Source organism: Aquarana catesbeiana, linkage group LG04, assembly GCF_042186555.1.
Source record: "Aquarana catesbeiana isolate 2022-GZ linkage group LG04, ASM4218655v1, whole genome shotgun sequence".
In the NCBI taxonomy this organism is placed as follows: Eukaryota; Metazoa; Chordata; class Amphibia; order Anura; family Ranidae; genus Aquarana; species Aquarana catesbeiana.
This window is the reverse complement of record NC_133327.1, coordinates 629,175,604-629,197,498: the sequence shown is the minus strand read 5'-3', so window position 1 is coordinate 629,197,498 and position 21,895 is coordinate 629,175,604. Positions and strand designations below refer to the sequence as shown.

The 21,895-nt window shown below is 43.8% G+C and overlaps 1 protein-coding gene across 1 annotated transcript in view; it reads right to left on the bottom strand.

The window, feature by feature from the left end:
* Positions 1-263: 263 nt before the first annotated feature.
* BPNT1 (3'(2'), 5'-bisphosphate nucleotidase 1) overlaps positions 264-21,895 on the bottom strand; it is an 83,978-nt gene continuing 62,346 nt past the window's right edge. Inside the window, exons 4-10 of the mRNA XM_073628360.1 lie at positions 15,631-15,735; positions 14,472-14,579; positions 12,106-12,154; positions 11,845-11,936; positions 8,753-8,950; positions 8,010-8,115; positions 264-706 (exon numbers count right to left, since the gene is read on the bottom strand). Coding sequence (XP_073484461.1) covers positions 558-706; positions 8,010-8,115; positions 8,753-8,950; positions 11,845-11,936; positions 12,106-12,154; positions 14,472-14,579; positions 15,631-15,735 — 807 coding nt within the window. The 3' untranslated portion in view covers positions 264-557. The remainder of the gene's footprint in view (positions 707-8,009; positions 8,116-8,752; positions 8,951-11,844; positions 11,937-12,105; positions 12,155-14,471; positions 14,580-15,630; positions 15,736-21,895) is intronic.

Below are 21,895 nucleotides of genomic sequence, written 5' to 3'. Positions count from 1 at the left end.
GAAACATGATTTTTTTTTTTCTAAATTTTATGTCTTTTTTTTTTGTTTAGCCAAAAATAAAAACCCCAGTGGTGATTAAAATACCACCAAAAGAAAGCCCTATTTGTGTGAAAAAAAATGATAAAAATTACATTTGGGTGCAGTGTTGCAGGACCGCGCAAGTGTCATTCAAAGAGTGACAGTGCTGAAAGCTGATCTGGTCTGCGCAGGAAGGGGGTTTAAGTGCCCCATAAGCAAGTGGTTAAAAATTAACATTAAGAAAATAGCAGCAATCATCTATCTTTACTTCACTCACCATAAAAACAAACATTTCCAGCAATATAAAGTCACAGCACAATTTTTTTTACCATATTTAAGTGATCCCTTGAGAGAATTTATAAAACATAAAAAAAAAATAATAATCATAGTTCGTTAAACTAATCAGAGTTGAAGCTGCTGTCACAAAGTCTGTGGTCTATTCACTACTGTTTTGTGAGATAAAGTTGCTTGGGGATGAATAACCCCTTTGGTTGGTAGTACATCTGCACCTCCGTCCAAGTCTTCCAGGTACATCATAGTCATGGGACCAGCGCTTGTTTCACAGATTCGGGAACTCGAGAAAAGTAAAAGTCATAATTACGCAGAGCTGCAAGAACTCCAGCAGAGTTCATATGCTTCACATCCTTGTGATACTGAAATGGGTTCCCGTGGATATCAGTGAGTTTGCCTGTAAAAGAGATAAAAACAGTGTAGTTGGTTAATAAACGGATTGCTTAAACTCAGTTTTAGTTAAAACAGGCTGACCAAAAAAAAATATTTTAAATATATGTGGAGTCTGGTGGGCTGAGTCAGCCCATGGCTTTCTATATGATTTGGATACTCCAACAGTGGGAGCTCCCTCTCATAATTCTCCACTCTTGTCCACCTGGGAGTTTTAGGTGATCTCATCTACCTTTATGTGTTCCATATAGTCCTGTTACATTCTTCATAAAATAAAACAAAAATTCAGCAGGAAAAGTTGGGAACCCCGAATAATGGGTGCAGCAGGTGTGCAGACCCAGGAACTCAGCTTACCAAAAGAGTTCTTGACAGAGATAAGAACCCTTATCTTGTATTGTTCTGCCAAATTCCTTGACGGTTAAATAAAGAATAATGATAATAATAATAAAAAAAAAAAAAAAAATGATAAGAACCCACAAGCATGCAGCTAGTGATGTCACCACGCCTGATCTGCACAGTTGTTTCAGGCGAGTCGTTCAGAAAGTATGAAACCTTTGAATCTACATAACAGCCAAGCAATGCTAATTTTCAAAAACAAAGCTCAACAGGGGCAGCATTCATGTTTTTTTTTTTTTTTTTTAGTACATGTGTCCTTTAAATGTGCTTTTCACAGGAATATATTTGGCCCAAAGGTGGCCAACACCCCAGACTAGTTGGGTATTCGATTAACTAATCTGTTTATCTCCTTTACTGGAGTAAACCGATCTATGCACCTGTGAATCAAACTCCATAATGCAAACAATACTAAATATTTTTACTAAATGGACACTAGAACTCTCATTTAGGGTGGTCTAAATATACATATCTGTCCCTCGCAATATCAACTGTCTCATTTTGGCTCAGCCGTGGGTAATGGTAAACTCAGATCAAGGAGGACAAAGGACAATGTGGCATACCCTATCTGACCAATTGCTGACATCCTAGCAGCTTGGGAGTTTGTGGTATTATCTGCTCCCTGTTCGAAATTAGACCAGTTCAGCAGGGACAAATTTCAATCCATATATGCCTGTTCCCGTTTGTTAGGAGTTGATCTAATGATTGACTCTGGAAATTTTTGTTCGATCAGTACTGCAGCCAACCAGCTTAAGCGCTGATCAGTGTATTCTGACAGCGGAGGAGTCCCCCACTGCCAGAATACAATAGCGCAGCGGGGAGTATTCCCCCATGCACCCGATTAATGTAAGGCCAGTTTAAGACAATGTTAACCCCTTAATGCCGGCTACTTGCGACCGGGAGCTTTCTGATCATGTGACCGCTCTGACAGCCAATCACGGTGGTCACATGATCATAAACCCCGACCTGCCTTCCGGCATCAGAAACCCCTTAAAGGGTCGGGGGGTGGGGTTTATGATCATGTGACCACAGTGATTGGCTGTCAGAGTGGTCACATGTTTGGAAAGCTCCCGTTCGCAAGTAGCGATCATGAGCTTTTCGTTAGGTGCCGGGAGCAAGCTTTAAGCAAATATGCAGCTTTCCGGCATCAAGGCCCACCCGCCGAGAGGTCGCATATGTGTGTACTCTCGGTGCCAAGAGGTTAAGATGGCCATACACCAGTAGAATTTTCATTAGAACATTTCCTTGTACAGAATGTTTGTTTGATTTTCTAATGGTTAGTGGTATCAAATCGATGAATGTTTTCTACTGTAGTGACGAGAAAATTTGTAGTAGGATGAAAATGTTTTTTTTTTTAATGCACAAAATTCTAACTGTGCATATAGTTTTCATTCAGGAAAAAAAAAATGTACATATTTTAATGAAACCTATTTAAATATGTCTTAAGCTGGTTACAGGAACATCGAAATTCGGCCAGTTCAGCGGGAACCGGCTGAATTTCCATCCATCTATGGGCAGGCTGGTTGATCATTGTATTCCGGCAGTGAGGAAACCTCTTGCTGTCAGAATACAATAGCGCAGTGGGAGAGAATCCCTCCCACTGCGCTATTGTATTCGAGCAATCGAGGAATTTTCTTTCCTTCAACCCATGGTTGAAGAAAGGAAAACTGCACAAACTATGGCCAGCCTTAGATTCCATTCAGATAGCAGGTCTAGACAAACAAAATGAACCTCCCTTAGTAAATAAGAGCATGAATGTACAGGGGAAAAACACCTGTAGGAAAAAAACTTCATAAATACACCTAGCTCACCCTTGGGCTTCCATCTGCAGAGCATAAGTTAGGGTGAAATCCCAAAGTCTCAATAGAAGCACTGCACTATGCTGTGCTATGCTGAGACCCAATCTCATGAGATTTCAGGTACAGTACTTAGCATTCCTCAGGATCTCATCCATAGGATCGCAAATGTCACCCACCTAAAGTACGGAAGCCGAGGCAGGATAAGTTTATTACATTTTTCAATGCATGCGTTTTTTTTTTTTTTGTTTTTTTTTATATTCATGATGCTGGTTACATTGGGGAAGAGGCCCTCATATATTAAGCAAGCCTTGCTTTTTTTTTTATACTTTAGTGTCCACTTTTTTTTGCAATTCCTTTATTTTCCTTAAGTTACAATTCACAGTCAAACAAACAGAGGAGAAATGAAGAAACGCAGCACAGTCAGATAACAATGCTAACTCTGTGAATAACATAGGCCGACTGGCCAAACATAACATAGTATAAAATGGTCAAATAAAGTAAACTGATTATGCCGCAATGTACACAGCCCGTTTGGCAGATAGAGTAGTAGTAAGACAACAGGCTCATGTGCTTGAAGCTATGCAACTATATTCCATCAAAATTATATATTTGTCCCGAGAGGTATGCCTCCCGGTGGCCAATTGGACCCAGAACGAGGGAAGAGAGATTGAGCTAATGCATATCAGGATATTCAAATATCTGTAGAAAAAAAATAGCGTCTCAAACTGATTTAGGTAAATAGGGTGGGAAGTGGAAAGGAGAGAGAGGGGGGAGAAATGGAGGTAGTCATGAAGGGTACAAGTAGTGGATCAAACGTCCTTTGGCCACTTTATGTGAACCTGATGCCTTTCAATATCCAACAATGCCAGGGTCTGCTCTTATTGTGCACAAAATGGGGTCCAAGGAGAGTATAAAGATCAGGGGAAATAAGGGGCAACCTTGCCTTGTGCCATTGTGGATGCTAAAAAAGTCAGATCTCGTCTCATTGACTTTGACTGCGGCTGAGGGGTTGGAATAAAGGGATAGAATCCAGCTCAGCATGGAAGATCAGAGTCCGATGTGTTCTAAAGTGGCCCGTATGAATGTCCAATTTACCCGGTCCAAGGCTTTCTCTGCGTCCGTGGATAGCAAGAGAAGGGGCCGTTTCGATGTCCTGGCTGCATGGATCAGGTTCACCACCCGAATTGTGTTATCCCAAGGCTCTCGGAGGGGTACAAACCCTGCCTGATCTTTGTGAATGAGACTTGGGATATGAGGGAGCAACCGATTGGGCAGAAATAGTAAATGGTAAATAATTTCAAGTCTGTATTCAGGAGCGCTATCGGGCGATGGTTCCCTCATTGCAAGGGGTCCTTCCCTTCCTTTGGAATAAGGGAGATGTATGCCCTAAGGGTGTCCATTGGAAAGGACTGCCCCTCCGTGATGGAGTTTAAAGCAGAGACCAAGAGGGTGGATGACGTCTTTGTAGTAAGCCGAAGTAAAGCCATCTGGCCGGGGGCCTTTTTCAGCTTAGAATGGGCCAATGCCACTCCCAGCTCCTCAGCTGTGATGGGTTCCTCCAAATCCTCCCGAACCCCAGCTGGAAGCGACGGCATACCAGAGGAGGCAACATATGACTGTATGGGTGAGCTCGCATCCAATGTGGAGCCCGAGGAAGGGGGGGGGGGCAAGTTTGTAACGACCCTCATGGAAGGATCTAAACTCCGCCGCCATTGCAGAAGAGGTAGTTAGCTTTTTGCCAGAATAGTCAGTCAATGATGTGAGAAATGTAGGTTTTAGTACGGGGACCACGCAGTGCTCAGGCCAACAAATGTACCTGGTTTATTTGAGTATTCATACATAGTATAATGTGCCCATGCCAGTTTTTGCTTCGTTTTGTGAAACAGAAGGGAGCGGAGCTTCTCACGGACTCCAAGGAGTTCCCGGTACGTGGAACGCGCAAGGCTAGCTTTATGGGAGCATTCTAAGCTACGCAGTTTGGACAGGAGTTCATCTATGCGTCGGGACCTCTCCCTTATGAGGCTAGCCCCTATAGTGATCAATGTACCCTATATAACCGGCTTATGTGCCTCCCAGACAACCAGCGTATTGTCAATCGAGGCTCTATTCAAAGAGAAGTATTCCCGTAGGGCAGCCAACAGCTCAGCGCGAGTCTCCTCCGATTAAAGCAGGGCCTCATTCAGTCTCCAGGATGGAGGGATCTGTGTCACTGGGCCCAAGTGAAGCATCACGTGAACCAGCATATGGTCTTAGAGGGAAATTACATCAATACTAGAAGACACCACTCTGGATAGATCTTTATGCATGATCAGAAGATAGTCAAGACGTGAGTAAGTGTGGTGAACCTGTGAAAAAAAAGGAGTATTCACATTCTTGCATTAGCCGCCAGGGATCTATCAGATGAAGGGGGTGAAGATCTGCCTTCAAGCATTTGAGGTGGGAGAAGGAAAGGTGAGATGAGCCATGCGATACATACAGAGCAGGATCCATAGCAAAATTTAGGTCAGCCCCAAAGACAAGAAACCTCTCCATGAATTCCATGAGCACAGGGAGGAGTGTCCATAGAAACTGCGGGTGATCCAAATTCAGGAAGTAAACGTTGGCAAAGGTGACCTGTCATGTACCTGGGTGGAGACTGATATGACGAGGTCAGCCTCTCTTGTATCTCCAGCCCAGGTCCCGCTGGAAGTGGAACAGAGGGAACCGAGGGCCAGGAGGAACACGAGTGCCTGTAGATGTGGACCCGGAGACTTTTAGCAGAGGATGCGATCTTGGAAGAGCAGGAGAACCATCAGATCAGCGTAGGTAGTCGTGCACCAAGAATCAGCGGGGATTAAAGAGGCACTCCGTTGGAACAGTGGTACTGGAACGTCAGGTGAAGTAAAGTTCCTGGTAAACTTGCAGCAAGAGGTTGCAGCGGGTCGCAGGAGCGTAGTTGCAGACACTCGGAGAATGATGAGGAGCAACACAGGAGGCAAGAGCAGGGTCTCAAGGATAGCCGGGTCTACTAACAGGTGGGCAGCGAGGTACAAGGCAGCAGGCATAAACAGGGTGACAAGGATAGCCGGATCTGGTAACAGGCGGACAGCGTGGTACAAGGCAGCAGGCAGAAGCAGGGTCCAAATGGAAGCCAGGATCAGAAACCGGTAATCAGAACAGGAACAGAGTCCAGAAGCAGGGTCAAGGCAAGCCAGGTTTGTCAACAGGTATCAGGCAGGATTATAGCAGGATTCAGATATCAAGGAACAGCTGAAGACCAGTCAGCAACGATCTGGGGTCAGGTCGCTTCTTTAAATAGGCTGTCTGGCACCAATTGGCATTATGGCACGCTCCTACGCGTGCACGCAGTCCGCCGTGCACGTGCGTATTGATGTGCCCAGGCATCTGCAGACGCCGTGTGCGTGCGCATGCGCATGACTGCACACCGGACGGGAACTAATAGTTCTCTTACATGACCTATATATGTTGCCCACCCTCCCCTTTAGGAGGAGAAAACGACCCTGGGTGTCTGCATGCAATGCCTCGAACGTCAATGGAACCGACTTGGCTATCAGGTGCTAACCCCCTTAGACTTGGAGATCGGGGTAGGGCTGTGGTACGCCGTCGGAAACGCCTTATTAGTCAATTTAGGGATCCGATCACCTCGGAAGTGCGTTTCCTGCAGAAAGGCAACTTGGGTTTTGCATTTCCTCAAATCAGAGAGCACTTCTCAGGGGCACTTAGACCTTTCACATTGAGGGAGGTGACCTTGAGGAGACCCATGTTGACCTACAGTTGGTCATGCAGAGGTGAGGGGTAGATTCCCCACTAATTTTCCCTGGGCGAGGGAGAGGGAGAAAGTGTCCACTTTAAAGTATGAACATGACAGTCTAGACTGAGAGGAAGTGGGCTGACTGACACTGGATGGAGGTCTGCTTTAAATGTTTTATTTAAAAACTTTGCTACAGCTGAAGTTACAATCAGATCACAGTACATACCCAACAAAGTATTTCATCTAACAATGAATGATTGCTGTTAAGTACTGTTATAACCACTGTAAGAGACTTCTGCTTACAAATTGGATACTTAGTCCCTGTGGTTAATATCATGCAAAAAAATACATATATGTAATATGTGTTTCTATAATCTGTTCACCTTTCATAACATATTACACCCATATTCAGGGTGTCTGCTGCCACAATTCAAAAAGATGCGGTTGGGTGGGCGGAGTCCTCAATGAATGGCAAACGACAAGGTCCAGCAGCCTTTGTGGCTGATGAACTTTTTTTCAATGAACTTCCATGGCGATGTGAGTGCTTTGGTAGTTCAGCAAGTCTTCCTGTCAGAATGTATGGGCTTCGGTAGAGGAAGCCAATACACTTACAGATCTGTTGATCATGGGTGCAATGCTTTAAAGGCTCCCAAAATGATAAATAAATGAACATTTTGTTTACCTGCAAAAAGTGTGCATTTATTATTATTATTTTTTTTTAAAAGGTGAACTTATCCTTTAACAAACAATTAACATGGCATCCTTTCTGAACACTTGTTAATGTGCACCTACCCAAGCAGATGTGCTTGATGTTACTGTCACTAACGACTGAACCTCATTGTTAATTGCTATTAATAGGGGGGCTGTATAAGCTAATGGTGATTAAAATTTCTGGGGGCTCACAGTAGTAATATGGTATAGGGGGTTGGTCTGCAATATAAGCCACTGGTCCCTAATGCAGAATGCCATCACGATGATACCAAAATGTATAAAAACCCATCAAAGCATTGCTGTAGATTTCAATTTACTATGGTTACATTGAATATAAAGAGGATTACCTACTGTGTACCAGGGGATATGTACTTTGCATATTATCATTTACACTTGTCAATACCTTTCTATGTTGGTCATGCACATCAATTTTCTAGCAATTTCCACCAATTTTCAAGCAGCTTTCAATTGAAAAAGAATGCCATAAAATGTGGGAACTCACCCTCAAAAGTTCACAATACAAGGCTGATGGTAAATAGCCTTGTTCTTGTGACTAAAACCTACTTGACAAAAAACTACTAGTGGGTGTTGCTAACATTCCAGGAAACTTGTTAGCAGAAGAGAGGAAGATCAGTACTGCATTCTGGGTTGCTCACCTCCAACTGCATGCAGGATAGCCTCAGGAGCACATGTGTCCCATTTCTTACATCCAGGACTGGCAAATACATAGGCCGAAGCCTGCCCTTCAATTAACTGAATGATCTGAAAAGGAATAAAACGTAATAGGTTAGTCCAATGCAGTCGTGGTGGGAATTATTTAAAAAAACTGGGACAAAGAAAAGCTACATTTCTGTTACCCTATAAGACTTCTGTTCCTATTCCATCCTTTGCATAGAACCATAAATCAGAGATTACATTGCCTGAGGCACACGTGTATGACACTCTTTCATACAAGCTTCACAAATATTATCGCCTAGAAGCCAATCAGATTTCAGATTATTGTAGTAGTATCAGCTGAGAGATGATTTCCGATTGGTTGCCATCTTTACACATGGTTTTTATCTTTGCACTGCTTTTTGAACAAAGTCTGATTGTTATAAAAACTGTTTTAGGGTAGGTTATGTGCGTCTGCAGGAAAAAGTACCCAACATGTTGTGATTGGCAGGCAGCAAGCCCACCGAACGCTACCCATTCAAGCAAATGGGGAAGCGCCATAAAGGCAAGCAATGCACACATTTGCGGAGTATTAGTTCAGCAAAAATGGGGTTAAAAGAGTAGGCGTCACATCACCTCCTCATTGCCTGTCAATCACCAAATTTGGAGTACTTTTCAGAGAAGCAGCAGGTTTAGATGTACTTCTAAACCTAGCCTTCTAGAGCTAATGATCTAGGATAATTACCTTATTCCCTGCACCACCCACACGCACAACCTTATCAGGGTTTATGGCGTCAATACAATCGTTCACCAGTTTGCTGCTGTGAGACCGGGTAGTAGTGACGATGTGTTTTCCTTCTGAGACCTCTTTCAGCTGAAATCCAAAAGCTCCAAGACCCAGGACACCCCAAATAGTCCTTCCCAGCACGGTGTTGTCACCAGCCTGTAATACAGTATAAAATAGTATAAAGTAAAAATAAAATAGTCAAAAAAACAAGTATTTTAGTATAGCAATGTAAAAAAGTTACTAAAGTCAAATCTATAGGAAACAAGAAACCAACAAATGAAAAGCGTAACACATGGCATGGTTTTCACGTTTGTCTTATCAGCCAGAGAAACAAATGTTTTTCTATGTACAAGAAGTGCCTGAGCAAGCACCATGCACACAACTGATAACTCATCACATGTCAAACTCAAAAGCTTTATGGTCGTTTAAGTGGAACTCCAGCCAAACCATGTTCTAGCCTTAGACAGGGTGGGGAAGGATTGGGACCTTGGTTGTTTCTTTTCTTTGCCATTTGTGCCCTGTTTATTCAAGCTGAACTTGGGGAAAATAAAATATTGCCCTTGTAATGGGGCTCCCCCCACACTGCAGGGGTTAAACACTTGTTTTTGCCTATGGCACCAGTTCCAAGCACTTTTTAATTCATCTTCTGCAGGCTCTCCCTTCCACATGATCGGCCCCCGGATGCCCCTTTTTTGTAGAGCTCTGGCCAGCGGGGACAGGTGTAACAATATATACAACGGAGGATCAACAATCCTGCATTGCAAGTGAGGGTTCATCCACAACATGGAATTGCAAAAAAAAAAAAAAAAAGTAAGTAAAAGTGTTTTTTCCTGGTACCCTAGGCAAAAAACAAGCATTAAAATGTTTGTTACCCCAGCATTTCATATTCCGGATATGTGCCCGCTGTACTATGTACTTGCATGAAAAAATATCCTGTTCTCTTTGTAATGCATACTTTGTGTGAAATCCCTGAAGTTCCTGTCAGTCCCTCTGCTTTCCTATTAAAAACTGAACACACCCCGGTCAGTTCTCTAGCTGTGCTGGGAACTCAGCCTGCTCTTCTCCAATGATCAGACTTGTCCTGACACACCCTTCTCTGCACAGCCATTCACTGGAAAGTTCAGTGTGTTGCTGCTTCTGCCCCAGCTCTTATGCAGCTGAGAACAGAGGTTACATTTCTATTTTAGCCCTCATACACACAGGCTGTTAAAAAAACGTTACGAAAACGCCAGTATCTTTGCAGTGATTTTTTTTAACTTTTTTCAGCTTTTTTCAGCGTTTTTGCAATAGCGTTTTTGAGCGTTTGAGCGTTTTTCCGCGTTAGCGTTTTTGAGCGTTTTTTTTTTTTTTTTCCAATTTTTTTTTTTTCAATGGATCAAAAACACTAAAAAACGTTGGTGAATGACGTTTTTGAGCGTTTGAGCGTTTTTCAGCGTTAGAGCGTTTTTACAGCTGAAAAACGTCTTTCAGAACCCACTGGTCCTGGGTTTTTTTTTACAGCTTAAAAACGCCTATGCCACTTGCAGCTCAAAAACGCCTAGGTGGGCATGAAGCCATAGACTAACATAGACAGGCCTTTTTAAGCTGCAAAAAAAGCTCAAAAAAGCAGCTGTAAAAACGTCCGTGTGCATGAGGACTTAAACTGAATGGGTTGTTTTACAAGGTGATCATTTACAATCAGGTTAACCCTTGCAGTGCAGGGGAGAGTCACATTGCAAGGGTAGTTTTGTTAAAGTGATACTAAAGTCTGTTATTTTTAAAGGAAAAAAATAAATCTAAACATATTATACTTACCTGCTCTGTGCAGTGGTTTTGCACAGAGCAGCCCAGATCCTCCTCTTCTCGGGTCCCTCTTCCGTGCTCCTGGCCCCTTCCTTCTGCCAAGTGCCCCCACAGCAAGCAGCTTGCTATATGGGCACCCGAGCCACAGCTCCCTGTGTCCATTCAGACACAGAGCCACGGTCCGGCCCCACTTTGCCCTCTTTCTCTCCTCATTGGCTCACTGACTTTGATTGACAGCAGCGAGGGGCCAATGGTGCCGTGCTGCTGTCTCAGCCAATGAGGAGGGGAGTCCCGGACAGCTGCGTCTCTCATGCAACATCGCTGGATCTAGATGAACCTCAGGTAAGTATTGGGGGGGGGGGGCTGCTGCAAACAGAAGGCTTTTTATCTTAATGCACAGAATGCATTAAGATAAAAAACCTGCCGCCTTTATAAACATTTTAAGTTTCCACGATTTCAACTTTCAGCCTCCCTTTCTATCCTGGTGACTTTTAAAGTACACCAAAAACTGAACACAAGCAGATAGCAGATATAGGCCTGCCCACCGAGACCATAAGCTTCCTGCTAAACCTACTTGTTTGTTTTCTCTTTTTTTCCCCCATAAGGGCTCCTTTATATTCCAATAACTTTTATTGAAGTAACAAAATACTGTATTGTACATCAATAGGAATAGTGCAAACAAATGCTTAAGTCGCTGCAGGTACGGAGATATACCGTCCTTTCTTCAAAAGAACAGACATAATGCATCTCGTCATCAGGCAGGAAGATCTCAGCATTAAATACTCTCAGACAAGAATTCCAGCAAAATTAACAGTAAAAATAAAGAGACGTCAGTCAGATAGAACCTGCCTCATTTCCTGTGTTGTGGCAAAATGCAGTAAAGTGTGTGTTTTACTGTTCATTACAACAACATAAATTACAAAACCAACTGTAGTGCCCTTTATTTTTCTTTTGAATGGAACCCCAACACACTTTACCAGCATGCCTATGGGTTTCCAAGCACCACAATGTTTAGACGTGAACCACAAAAGAATAAAATAAAATAAAATGGTGGTCAAAATGAATGGGCTGTCTTGCTACAATACATTAACACACATGCTGTAACACACTGCAAATGTGTGACTTGACTTTTAAAATTAAATATGGCACCTCTCTACTAGCCGCCTATAATGAAAAATGTTTATAGTGGTACAAATTTGCTGAAAGTTAAAAACTCCATTTACTTAACATTTTACATGAGAATTTTTAAAAAATGAAGCAACACTTACCTGGTAATTATAGTAGGGCTGATTTATCACTCCAGCGATTGCTTTTCCTTCATATGCTATCCCAATTAGAACAGTGACATGGTCCAGAAGACCTAGAGACAAAAAAAATTAATAAATAAATACAAAATTGGTATATATATTCTGAATATTAAAAACAGCAGCACACTTTCTGCTAGAAGGTTCATTGCAGTCACCCTTACACTTTATTAATGCAATTTATTTTTTGCCAAGGCTGTATCAATAAATAGAAAATGGTCAAACCTTCAGTGTATTCTTTAGTGCCATCCAAGGGATCCACCCACACCACCAACTGAAAAACAGGAAACAAAAGACCTAGTCATGTTTTAGGAGTGCGTGACTCCTGGATTGCTAGTCCTAAGGGCTGGCTCACACTGGTGCCATTTCTCATGCAATTTAATTTGCACAGAATTGCATGACAAGGGAAATCACATTATTTTCAAAAGGTGCCCATTTACATCAAGGCAACTGAGGTGCCATTTTGTAAAAGGTTCCTTTGCTACTTTGGTGCGATTTCTGAGCAATCTGGCTCCATAGACTATGCTAACCACATCCAAAGTCTCAGCAAAGATCACACTACATAATCACACTGAAAATTGCCTCAAAATTGCATCACAGTAGTGTGAACTGAGCCTCAAAATACCTTCTTCCAAGTGCCATGTTTTGCTCAGGATTCTGTTCAGTGATGTTTCCACCACCACCCCTGGGGTAAAGTAAACCTGCTGGTAATTCAGAGGATATTAGGTGAGCTGTAGGTGTTGCCTATCAGCTCAATACTATTCTGCAGCATGTTTCATGCTTTTAAAGCACATTACTATAAGTGGCTAAATAAAAAAACAAACAAACAAACAAAAAAAAAACCCCAACTACTATCAAAATGTTCCCCAGGTCAAGAAATGCTACTGCGGTACATTCAATTAAAGGGAAACTACAATAGTTTGGGGTCATTTATTTCCAATTTTTTTAAAGCTTATTTGTTTGGCTATTATATTATTTCTTTAGTTTTTACTATAAGTACACAAAAACTATTTAATGCACAACAAAGAAAACAACTCAGCAGATATCCCCTTTCAGGAGGGCTGGCTCTCACTAAAATCTTAGACTGAGCTGCTCAATAAGGGAGAAGTCCTTCACCTTTTTAAGCAAATTTCAGCTTGAGTGACTGAGTTCTGTGAAAAAAAAGTTATTTTGACAGAAGGGAAAACAGTTTGAGAAACATGTTAACAGGAGACTAAAGCTCCATCTGCTGGCTCGAAGGACGAACACAAAATATTAATATGAAATATTTTAAAATCATTTTGCATTATATTCAAACACCATAATTTCCATCATTAAGCTGTACCAGCAGTGGCTGGTCCATAAGGGGCGCAGTCCCCCCTAATTTCCATGCGGGGCGCTAGACTCATTGCTTTTTTTTTTTGGAAGCACATCATTAGTGCTTGAGGCTCTAATTGGCTTCAAAAAGGTTGGGTTTGGGGTGCAGTGAACCCACTTGTGACATTAGCGAATCAATAGTCGCTATTGTTTTCCTGCTCCTCCTCCCGCCCAATCAGGACAGGAGGTGAATCTTAACACCGGATTAGCTGGGAGAAGCCTAGGATCCCGCGGCCATAGATGTGGTGCAGGCCTGGACTAGCCATAGGGCACAACAGTCCAATCTGTGTCTACACTTCAAGCCCCGCTGCAATTGGTGGCTGAGGAGGATGGAAAAAAGGTGCGTGTCGGGAAAAGTAGTCTGGTGAGCCGCACACAGGCACAGCAGTACACAGGTTCTGACTGCACTCGCTTCCAACCCCGACCATTGTCACTGGAGAGCAGGGGGGAATGAGTGAGCAGGATGACTGCAACAACCCCAACTCCAGGTGTCCCAGGTAGGCAGTGCAGCACTCACTGAGAATGGCCCTGACAGGAGAGTGGCACACACGGCACTAGAGGAGTGCTGACGGCCGGCACGTGTCACCCAGTGTACCCTGTGTGTGACTGACACCGCACTTTATCATGTCACCCACAGTGTGCACCAACCTGTCTGTACCCACACCCACTGACTGTACTGTTTTTGGTGCCCTATCCCTCTGTGCATTCTTCAGTGCCCTATCCTGTTGTTCTGTCAATGGTGGCTTCTCCCTCTGTGTGTATACTTGACCGACTGTACTGTCATCCTAACCCTAACTTAACCCTCTGTGTACTGACCTTTCTCATCACGTGTCTAGGTGAGGACAGACCTGGCAGGGTTTTTTTTGCCACCCCCCACCCAAAAAAAAAAAAAAAAAAAAAAAAAAAAAAAAAAATGAAATTGAGCACCAGCCATGACTGAGCTGTACCCACAATGTTATCCAACGTAGTTGAGGAATACACAGTAGACACTCTTGAACAATTTAAAGTCTCATATGGCTGGGAGCCTCCACAAGCACAAGAATAACAAACATATGTTTAGGCTTTCATTACAAGTAGCTTATACATTTTATCTATTAATGAAAATAATATAATCCAGAAGGAAATAAAAGCAGATGCAATGCCCAGGTCACTGTCAGTAAAAAACCCCCAAAAACCTATGACTGCCCAAAAAAAAAAAACTTATATAGTATACTCAGGCCTAAGCTTGTGCTTACCTCTTCCTCTTTAATGCTGCTGTACTGAGCTGGGAAAGTGGTCCTCAGAATTTCTGCAAATTCCCCGGTTTCAATCAGTGACTCTTCGGTATCGGTAGGGGGCAAGTCCTGGGATAATAGGGCGATTTATCAACAACAAAAATTACTGAATTATATACAGATATTTGTATAGGATGAGAGATTGTGTGGTGAGGACTTTTTTCTTATGTATTGTAGGTCACATAGAAACCTAGGGGTTGATTTACTAAAACTGGAGAGTGCAAAATCTGGTGCAGCTGTGCATGGTAGCCAATCAGCTTCTAATTTCAGCTTCCTCAATTAAGCTTTGACAAAAAAACCTGGAAGCTGATTGGTTTCTATGCACAGTTGAACCTAATTTTGCACGAGCCAACATTTTTAAACATGTGCTTGCACTTGGCTAGTAATCTGAAGCCTGTACAGCAACCCAGATGGGACTGCTCTTGTTCTGGGAAGGCGTAATATGAGGTCCTTCCATTTTTGCCGTGCTGCGCACCCCCTGGTGGCGGTGTTCTGTGGTGAGCTGTGTTCCTTGGTCACAGTGCATCGCCAGTCAGGGTAAAGAGCCAATGACGTTGATTAGACACAGCTGATCACATGTAAACAAATGCCAGTTATCAGCATTTCCTTACCGCAGCGCTGTCTCTGTCTGAGGAAAGGAAAACTGATAACTGGCTTTCCTGTGACGGGGCACATTTACAATGATAATCAGGGCACTGATCATTAGTGCCCTGATTATCAGTGCAGCCCCATCAGTGCCTATCAGTGCAGAATATCAGTGCCACCTTACTAGTGCAGCCCCATCAGTGCAGCCTCATCAGCGCCCATCAGTGAAGAAGAAAAATTACTTATGTGCAAAATTTTACACAAAGAAAACTTTTTTTTTTTCAAAATATTCAAACTTTTTTTTTTTTTGTTTAGCAAAAAACAGTGATGGCAAAATACCACCAAAAGAAAGCTCTACGTAAACATTTCATATGGGTACAGTGTTGCATGACCGCACAATTGTCATTCAAAGTGCGCCAGCGCTAAAAGTTGAAAATTGGGCAGGAAGGGGTAAAAGTGTCCGATATTGAGGTGGTTAATATCTGCATTACTGGTTGACATGCCATTTAAATTTTTCCATAAGTATAATGAGTACCTCTTCGCCGATGATGGTTAGCTGTGGGAATTTTCTTGCAAGAGAGGAACATATACTTTGTTGAACCAGACGGTCAGCCGCAGTCTGCAGGTCATTTGCTCCAGTCTAGAGACAAAAAATGTCAGACAAGACAATATTCAAGTATCATCATTTTTTTTTATTTATAAGAGAAGGACAGGATTTTACTTGGCTGGAAGAGGACTGGGACAAGGAAGAAAAATATAATGCTTTAGACTTCCCTTATCCAGCCCACTTAACATGGCTAAATTGTGTTTAGATCAAGCACTTCCCTAAAGGAAACCTGCCATGAAAGAAATATGGAGGCCTCCATTGCTGACTGTGACGGGAGTCACTTTGGGTGGGGGGCCCATGGAACCCAGAATCCCTTGGAGAGGTTGGGAGACCTTTGTTTCAGCTCCCCATGTACCTCCTATGTCTAAGTCACCCTATGTCTATTAAGGGCACAGGGTGACTGAGAAAAACGATGGACAGCTGTTTAATGGACAATGAGAAGATGGTTACTCAAAATGTAACAGTAATATTTATCAGCAATACCTCCCAGGAGAGTAACACACACACACATACATACTATTCCTGGTTTGTTTGATTCTGAACCTGACATGTTAATTGAAAGCTGATCACAGGCCTCTAGAACTGTGTAGGAGATGGACAGTCTACTCCCACTATAGTCTGTTGCCTACTAGGCTTAGGAGGGGGAGGTCACTGTCTGTATTGTTAATTGTAATTAGCTTCTGCTATTGTGTAAAGATGTCCTGTGTTTATATTTATGATAATGTGTATTGAAGCACTCAAGCGGAGTGCGACAGGGATCCGTTACACTGACCTCCTTCTGAAAATGGTAGGTTTCTTGATGTCTCTGGCTTCAACATTTTCAGCCAAAGTCTGAGTGCCCTCAGGACTCCTGATATGTTTGCTGGCTTCTGGTCAGTGACTCTAAGTACAGAAAACAATGGAACCGCATGATAGCCAGGAATGTAGCAATTTCAGAAGAGGTTGACAATGGCATCCTCCATATATTTCTCTCAGCAAAGGTTTCCTTTAAAGGGATTTAATCTTTTTTGTATGTACTGTATGTAATTTTACCAATATAAGGTCCATATAAATTATTTTCTATGTATAGTTTTAATCATATACAGTGGGTACATCATGTGGACATCTACATTTGCTATTTAACAACAAATTAAATTCCAAAATACTAACAACAACCTACAAAGCCATCCACAACTCAGCCCCTAGCTACATCATTAAAAAAGATGTTTTTTTTTTTTTTTTTAAGAATCATACTTACCTAGGTGGATGCAGCAATGGTCCAATGCTGTATCTCCTCCCTGGCACCTCTAACACTGAGAGCTGAGTGACCAAACACCACTGATGGCTTGGTTCTCACAGCTCCCTGAGCAGAGAGCTGGTGACGGTCAGTCAGCAGCTCTCTGCTCTGCCCCCCCCCCCCCCCCCACCACTAACTGGAGCGCTGGGCTGTGGAGGGGCCTGGGAGCAGCTGACTCGGGCTCTCAGCGGCTCACTGAGATGGGTGCAGGTCCAGGCATGTGGGCAGATCCCGACTTCATTATCGCGATCTTACCTGAGCCTGAACCGGCTCTGTGACATCAGCCGACAGAGCGCTTCAGCCTGCTGTCTGCTGAAAACGGGTCACAGGAGTGCAGAGCACACTGCTTCTGCTTTGACCTTGTCTCAGAATACCAACCTAATCGTGTTCGTTTCTCCCAAGACCTCCTGCTCCCTCTAGCACCCTCGTCACTTCCTCCCATGCTTGCCTCAAGGATTTTTCCCAAGCCTCTCCCATCCTATAGAAACTCTCTACCCCAATCTGTCCAACTATCTCCTACTCTGTTTGTCTTTAGATGATCCCTAAAAACCCTCTTCAGAGAAGCCTATTCTGCCCCTACCTAACCACTTAAGGACCGCCTAACGCCGATTTACGTCGGCAAAGCGGCACGGGCAGGCAAAATCACGTACATGTACGTGATTTGCCTTCCGCGGGTGGGGGGTCCGATCGGACCCCCCCCCGCCGCCCGAGGCGGTCCCGTTCTGTTCCCCGGCGATCCGAGATGAGGGGGAGGCCATCCGTTCGTGGCCCCCCCCTCGCGATCGCCGCCGGCCAATGGGAACATTCCTTTGCTGCTGTATGCTAAACAGCAGCAAAGGAAATGATGTCATCTCCCCTCAGCTCGGTATTCCGTTCCAGCGCCGAGGGGAGAAGACATCAATGTAAGTGCACAACACACTACACACACAGTAGAACATGCCAGGCATACAAAACACCCCGATCCCCCCCCCCGATCGCCCCCCGATCCCCCCCCAATCACCCCCCCCCCCCTGTCACAAACTGACACCAGCAGGTTTTTTTTTTTTTTTTTCTGATTACTGCATAGTGTCAGTTTGTGACAGTTACAGTGTTGGGACAGTTAGTATTACCCCCCTTTAGGTCTAGGGTACCCCCCTAACCCCCCCTAATAAAGTTTTAACCCCTTGATCACCCCCTGTCACCAGTGTTGCTAAGCGATCATTTTTCTGATCGCTGTATTAGTGTCACTGGTGACGCTAGTTAGGGACGTAAATATTTAGGTTCGCCGTCAGCGTTTTATAGTGTCAGGGACCCCCATATACTATCTAATAAATGTTTTAACCCCTTGATTGCCCCCTAGTTAACCCTTTCACCACTGATCACCGTATAAACGTTACGGTTGACGCTGGTTAGTTCGTTTATTTTTTATAGTGTCAGGGCACCCGCCGTTTATTACCGAATAAAGGTTTAGCCCCCTGATCGCCCGGCGGTGATATGCGTCGCCCCAGGCAGCGTCAGATTAGCGCCAGTACCGCTAACACCCACGCACGCAGCATACGCCTCCCTTAGTGGTATAGTATCTGATCGGATCAATATCTGATCCGATCAGATCTATACTAGCGTCCCCAGCAGTTTAGGGTTCCCAAAAACACAGTGTTAGCGGGATCAGCCCAGATACCCGCTAGGACCTGCATTTTGCCCCTCCGCCCGGCCCACCCAAGTGCAGTATCGATCGATCGCTGTCACTTACAAAACACTAAACGCATAACTGCAGCGTTCGCAGAGTCAGGCCTGATCCCTGCGATCGCTAACAGTTTTTTTGGTAGCATTTTGGTGAACTGGCAAGCAAGCACCAGGCAGCGTCAGGTTAGCGCCAGTAGCGCTAACACCCACGCACGCACCGTACACCTCCCTTAGTGGTATAGTATCTGATCGGATCAATATCTGATCCGATCAGATCTATACTAGCGTCCCCAGCAGTTTAGGGTTCCCACAAACGCAGTGTTAGCGGGATCAGCCCAGATACCTGCTAGCACCTGCGTTTTGCCCCTCCGCCCGGCCCGGCCCACCCAAGTGCAGTATCGATCGATTACTGTCCCTTACAAAACACTAAACGCATAACTGCAGCGTTCGCAGAGTCAGGCCTGATCCCTGCGATCGCTAACAGTTTTTTTGGTAGCGTTTTGGTGAACTGGCAAGCACCAGCCCCAGGCAGCGTCAGGTTAGCGCCAGTACCGCTAACACCCACGCACGCAGCATACACCTCCCTTAGTGGTATAGTATCTGAACGGATCAATATCTGATCCGATCAGATCTATACTAGCGTCCCCAGCAGTTTAGGGTTCCCAAAAACGCAGTGTTAGCGGGATCAGCCCAGATACCTGCTAGCACCTGTGTTTTGCCCCTCCGCCCGGCCCAGCCCAGCCCACCCAAGTGCAGTATCGATCGATCACTGACACTTACAAAACACTAAACGCATAACTGCAGCGTTCGCAGAGTCAGGCCTTGATCCCTGCGATCGCTAACAGTTTTTTTGGTAGCGTTTTGGTGAACTGGCAAGCACCAGCGGCCTAGTACACCCCGGTCGTAGTCAAACCAGCACTGCAGCAACACTTGGTGACGTGGCGAGTCCCATAAGTGCAGTTCAAGCTGATGAGGTGGCAAGCACAAGTAGTGTCCCGCTGCCACCAAGAAGACAAACACAGGCCCGTCGTGCCCATAGTGCCCTTCCTGCTGCATTCGCCAATCCTAATTGGGAACCCACCACTTCTGCAGCGCCCGTGCTTCCCCCATTCACATCCCCAATCAAATGCAGTCGGCTGCATGAGAGGCATTTTCTTTATGTCCTCCCGAGTACCCCTACCCAACGAACCCCCCCAAAAAAGATGTTGTGTCTGCAGGAAGCGCGGATATAGGCATGACACCCGCTATTATTGTCCCTCCTGTCCTGACAATCCTGGTCTTTGCATTGGTGAATGTTTTGAACGCTACCATTCACTAGTTGAGTATTAGCGTAGGGTACAGCATTGCACAGACTAGGACACACTTTCACAGGGTCTCCCAAGATGCCATCGCATTTTGAGAGACCCGAACCTGGAACCGGTTACAGTTACAAAAGTTAGTTACAAAAAAAGTGTAAAAAAAAATATATATATATAAAATAAAAAAAAATTGTTGTCGTTTTATTGTTCTCTCTCTCTCTATTCTCTCTCTATTGTTCTGCTCTTTTTTACTGTATTCTATTCTGCAATGTTTTATTGTTATTATGTTTTATCATGTTTGCTTTTTCAGGTATGCAATTTTTTATACTTTACCGTTTACTGTGCTTTATTGTTAACCATTTTTTTGTCTTCAGGTACGCCATTCACGACTTTGAGTGGTTATACCAGAATGATGCCTGCAGGTTTAGGTATCATCTTGGTATCATTCTTTTCAGCCAGCGGTCGGCTTTCATGTAAAAGCAATCCTAGCGGCTAATTAGCCTCTAGACTGCTTTTACAAGCCGTGGGAGGGAATGCCCCCCCCCCCCCACCGTCTTCCGTGTTTTTCTCTGGCTCTCCTGTCTCAACAGGGAACCTGAGAATGCAGCCGGTGATTCAGCCAGCTGACCATAGAGCTGATCAGAGACCAGAGTGGCTCCAAACATCTCTATGGCCTAAGAAACCGGAAGCTACGAGCATTTTATGACTTAGATTTCGCCGGATGTAAATAGCGCCATTGGGAAATTGGGGAAGCATTTTATCACACCGATCTTGGTGTGGTCAGATGCTTTGAGGGCAGAGGAGAGATCTAGGGTCTAATAGACCCCAATTTTTTCAAAAAAGAGTACCTGTCACTACCTATTGCTATCATAGGGGATATTTACATTCCCCGAGATAACAATAAAAATGATTAAAAAAAAAAAAATATGAAAGGAACAGTTTAAAAATAAGATAAAAAAAGCAGAAAAATAATAAAGAAAAAAAAAAGCACCCCTGTCGCCCCCTGCTCTCGCGCTAAGGCGAACGCAATCGGCGGTCTGTCGTCAAACGTAAACAGCAATTGCACCATGCATGTGAGGTATCACCGCGAAGGTCAGATCGAGGGCAGTAATTTTTGCAGTAGACCTCCTCTGTAGATCTAAAGTGGTAACCTGTAAAGGCTTTTAAAGGCTTTTAAAAATGTATTTATTTTGTTGCCACTGCACGTTTGTGCGCAATTTTAAAGCATGTCATGTTTGGTATCCATGTACTCGGCCTAAGATCATCTTTTTTATTTCATCAAACATTTGGGCAATATAGTGTGTTTTAGTGCATTAAAATTTAAAAAAGTGTGTTTTTTCCCCAAAAAATGCGTTTGAAAAATCGCTGCGCAAATACTGTGTGAAAAAAAAAAAATGAAACACCCACCATTTTAATCTGTAGGGCATTTGCTTTAAAAAAATATATAATGTTTGGGGGTTCAAAGTAATTTTTTTGCAAAAAAAAAATTACTTTTTCATGTAAACAATAAGTGTCAGAAAGGGCTTTGTCTTCAAGTGGTTAGAAGAGTGGGTGATGTGTGACATAAGCTTCTAAATGTTGTGCATAAAATGCCAGGACAGTTCAAAACCCCCCCAAATGACCCCATTTTGGAAAGTAGACACCCCAAGCTATTTGCTGAGAGGCATGTCGAGTCCATGGAATATTTTATATTGCGACACAAGTTGCGGGAAAGAGACACATTTTTTTTTTTTTGCACAAAGTTGTCACTAAATGTTATATTGCTCAAACATGCCATGGGAATATGTGAAATTACACCCCAAAATACATTCTGCTGCTTCTCCTGAGTACGGGGATACCACATGTGTGAGACTTTTTGGGAGCCTAGCCGCGTACGGGACCCCAAAAACCAAGCACCGCCTTCAGGCTTTCTAAGGGCGTGAATTTTTGATTTCACTCTTCACTGCCTATCACAGTT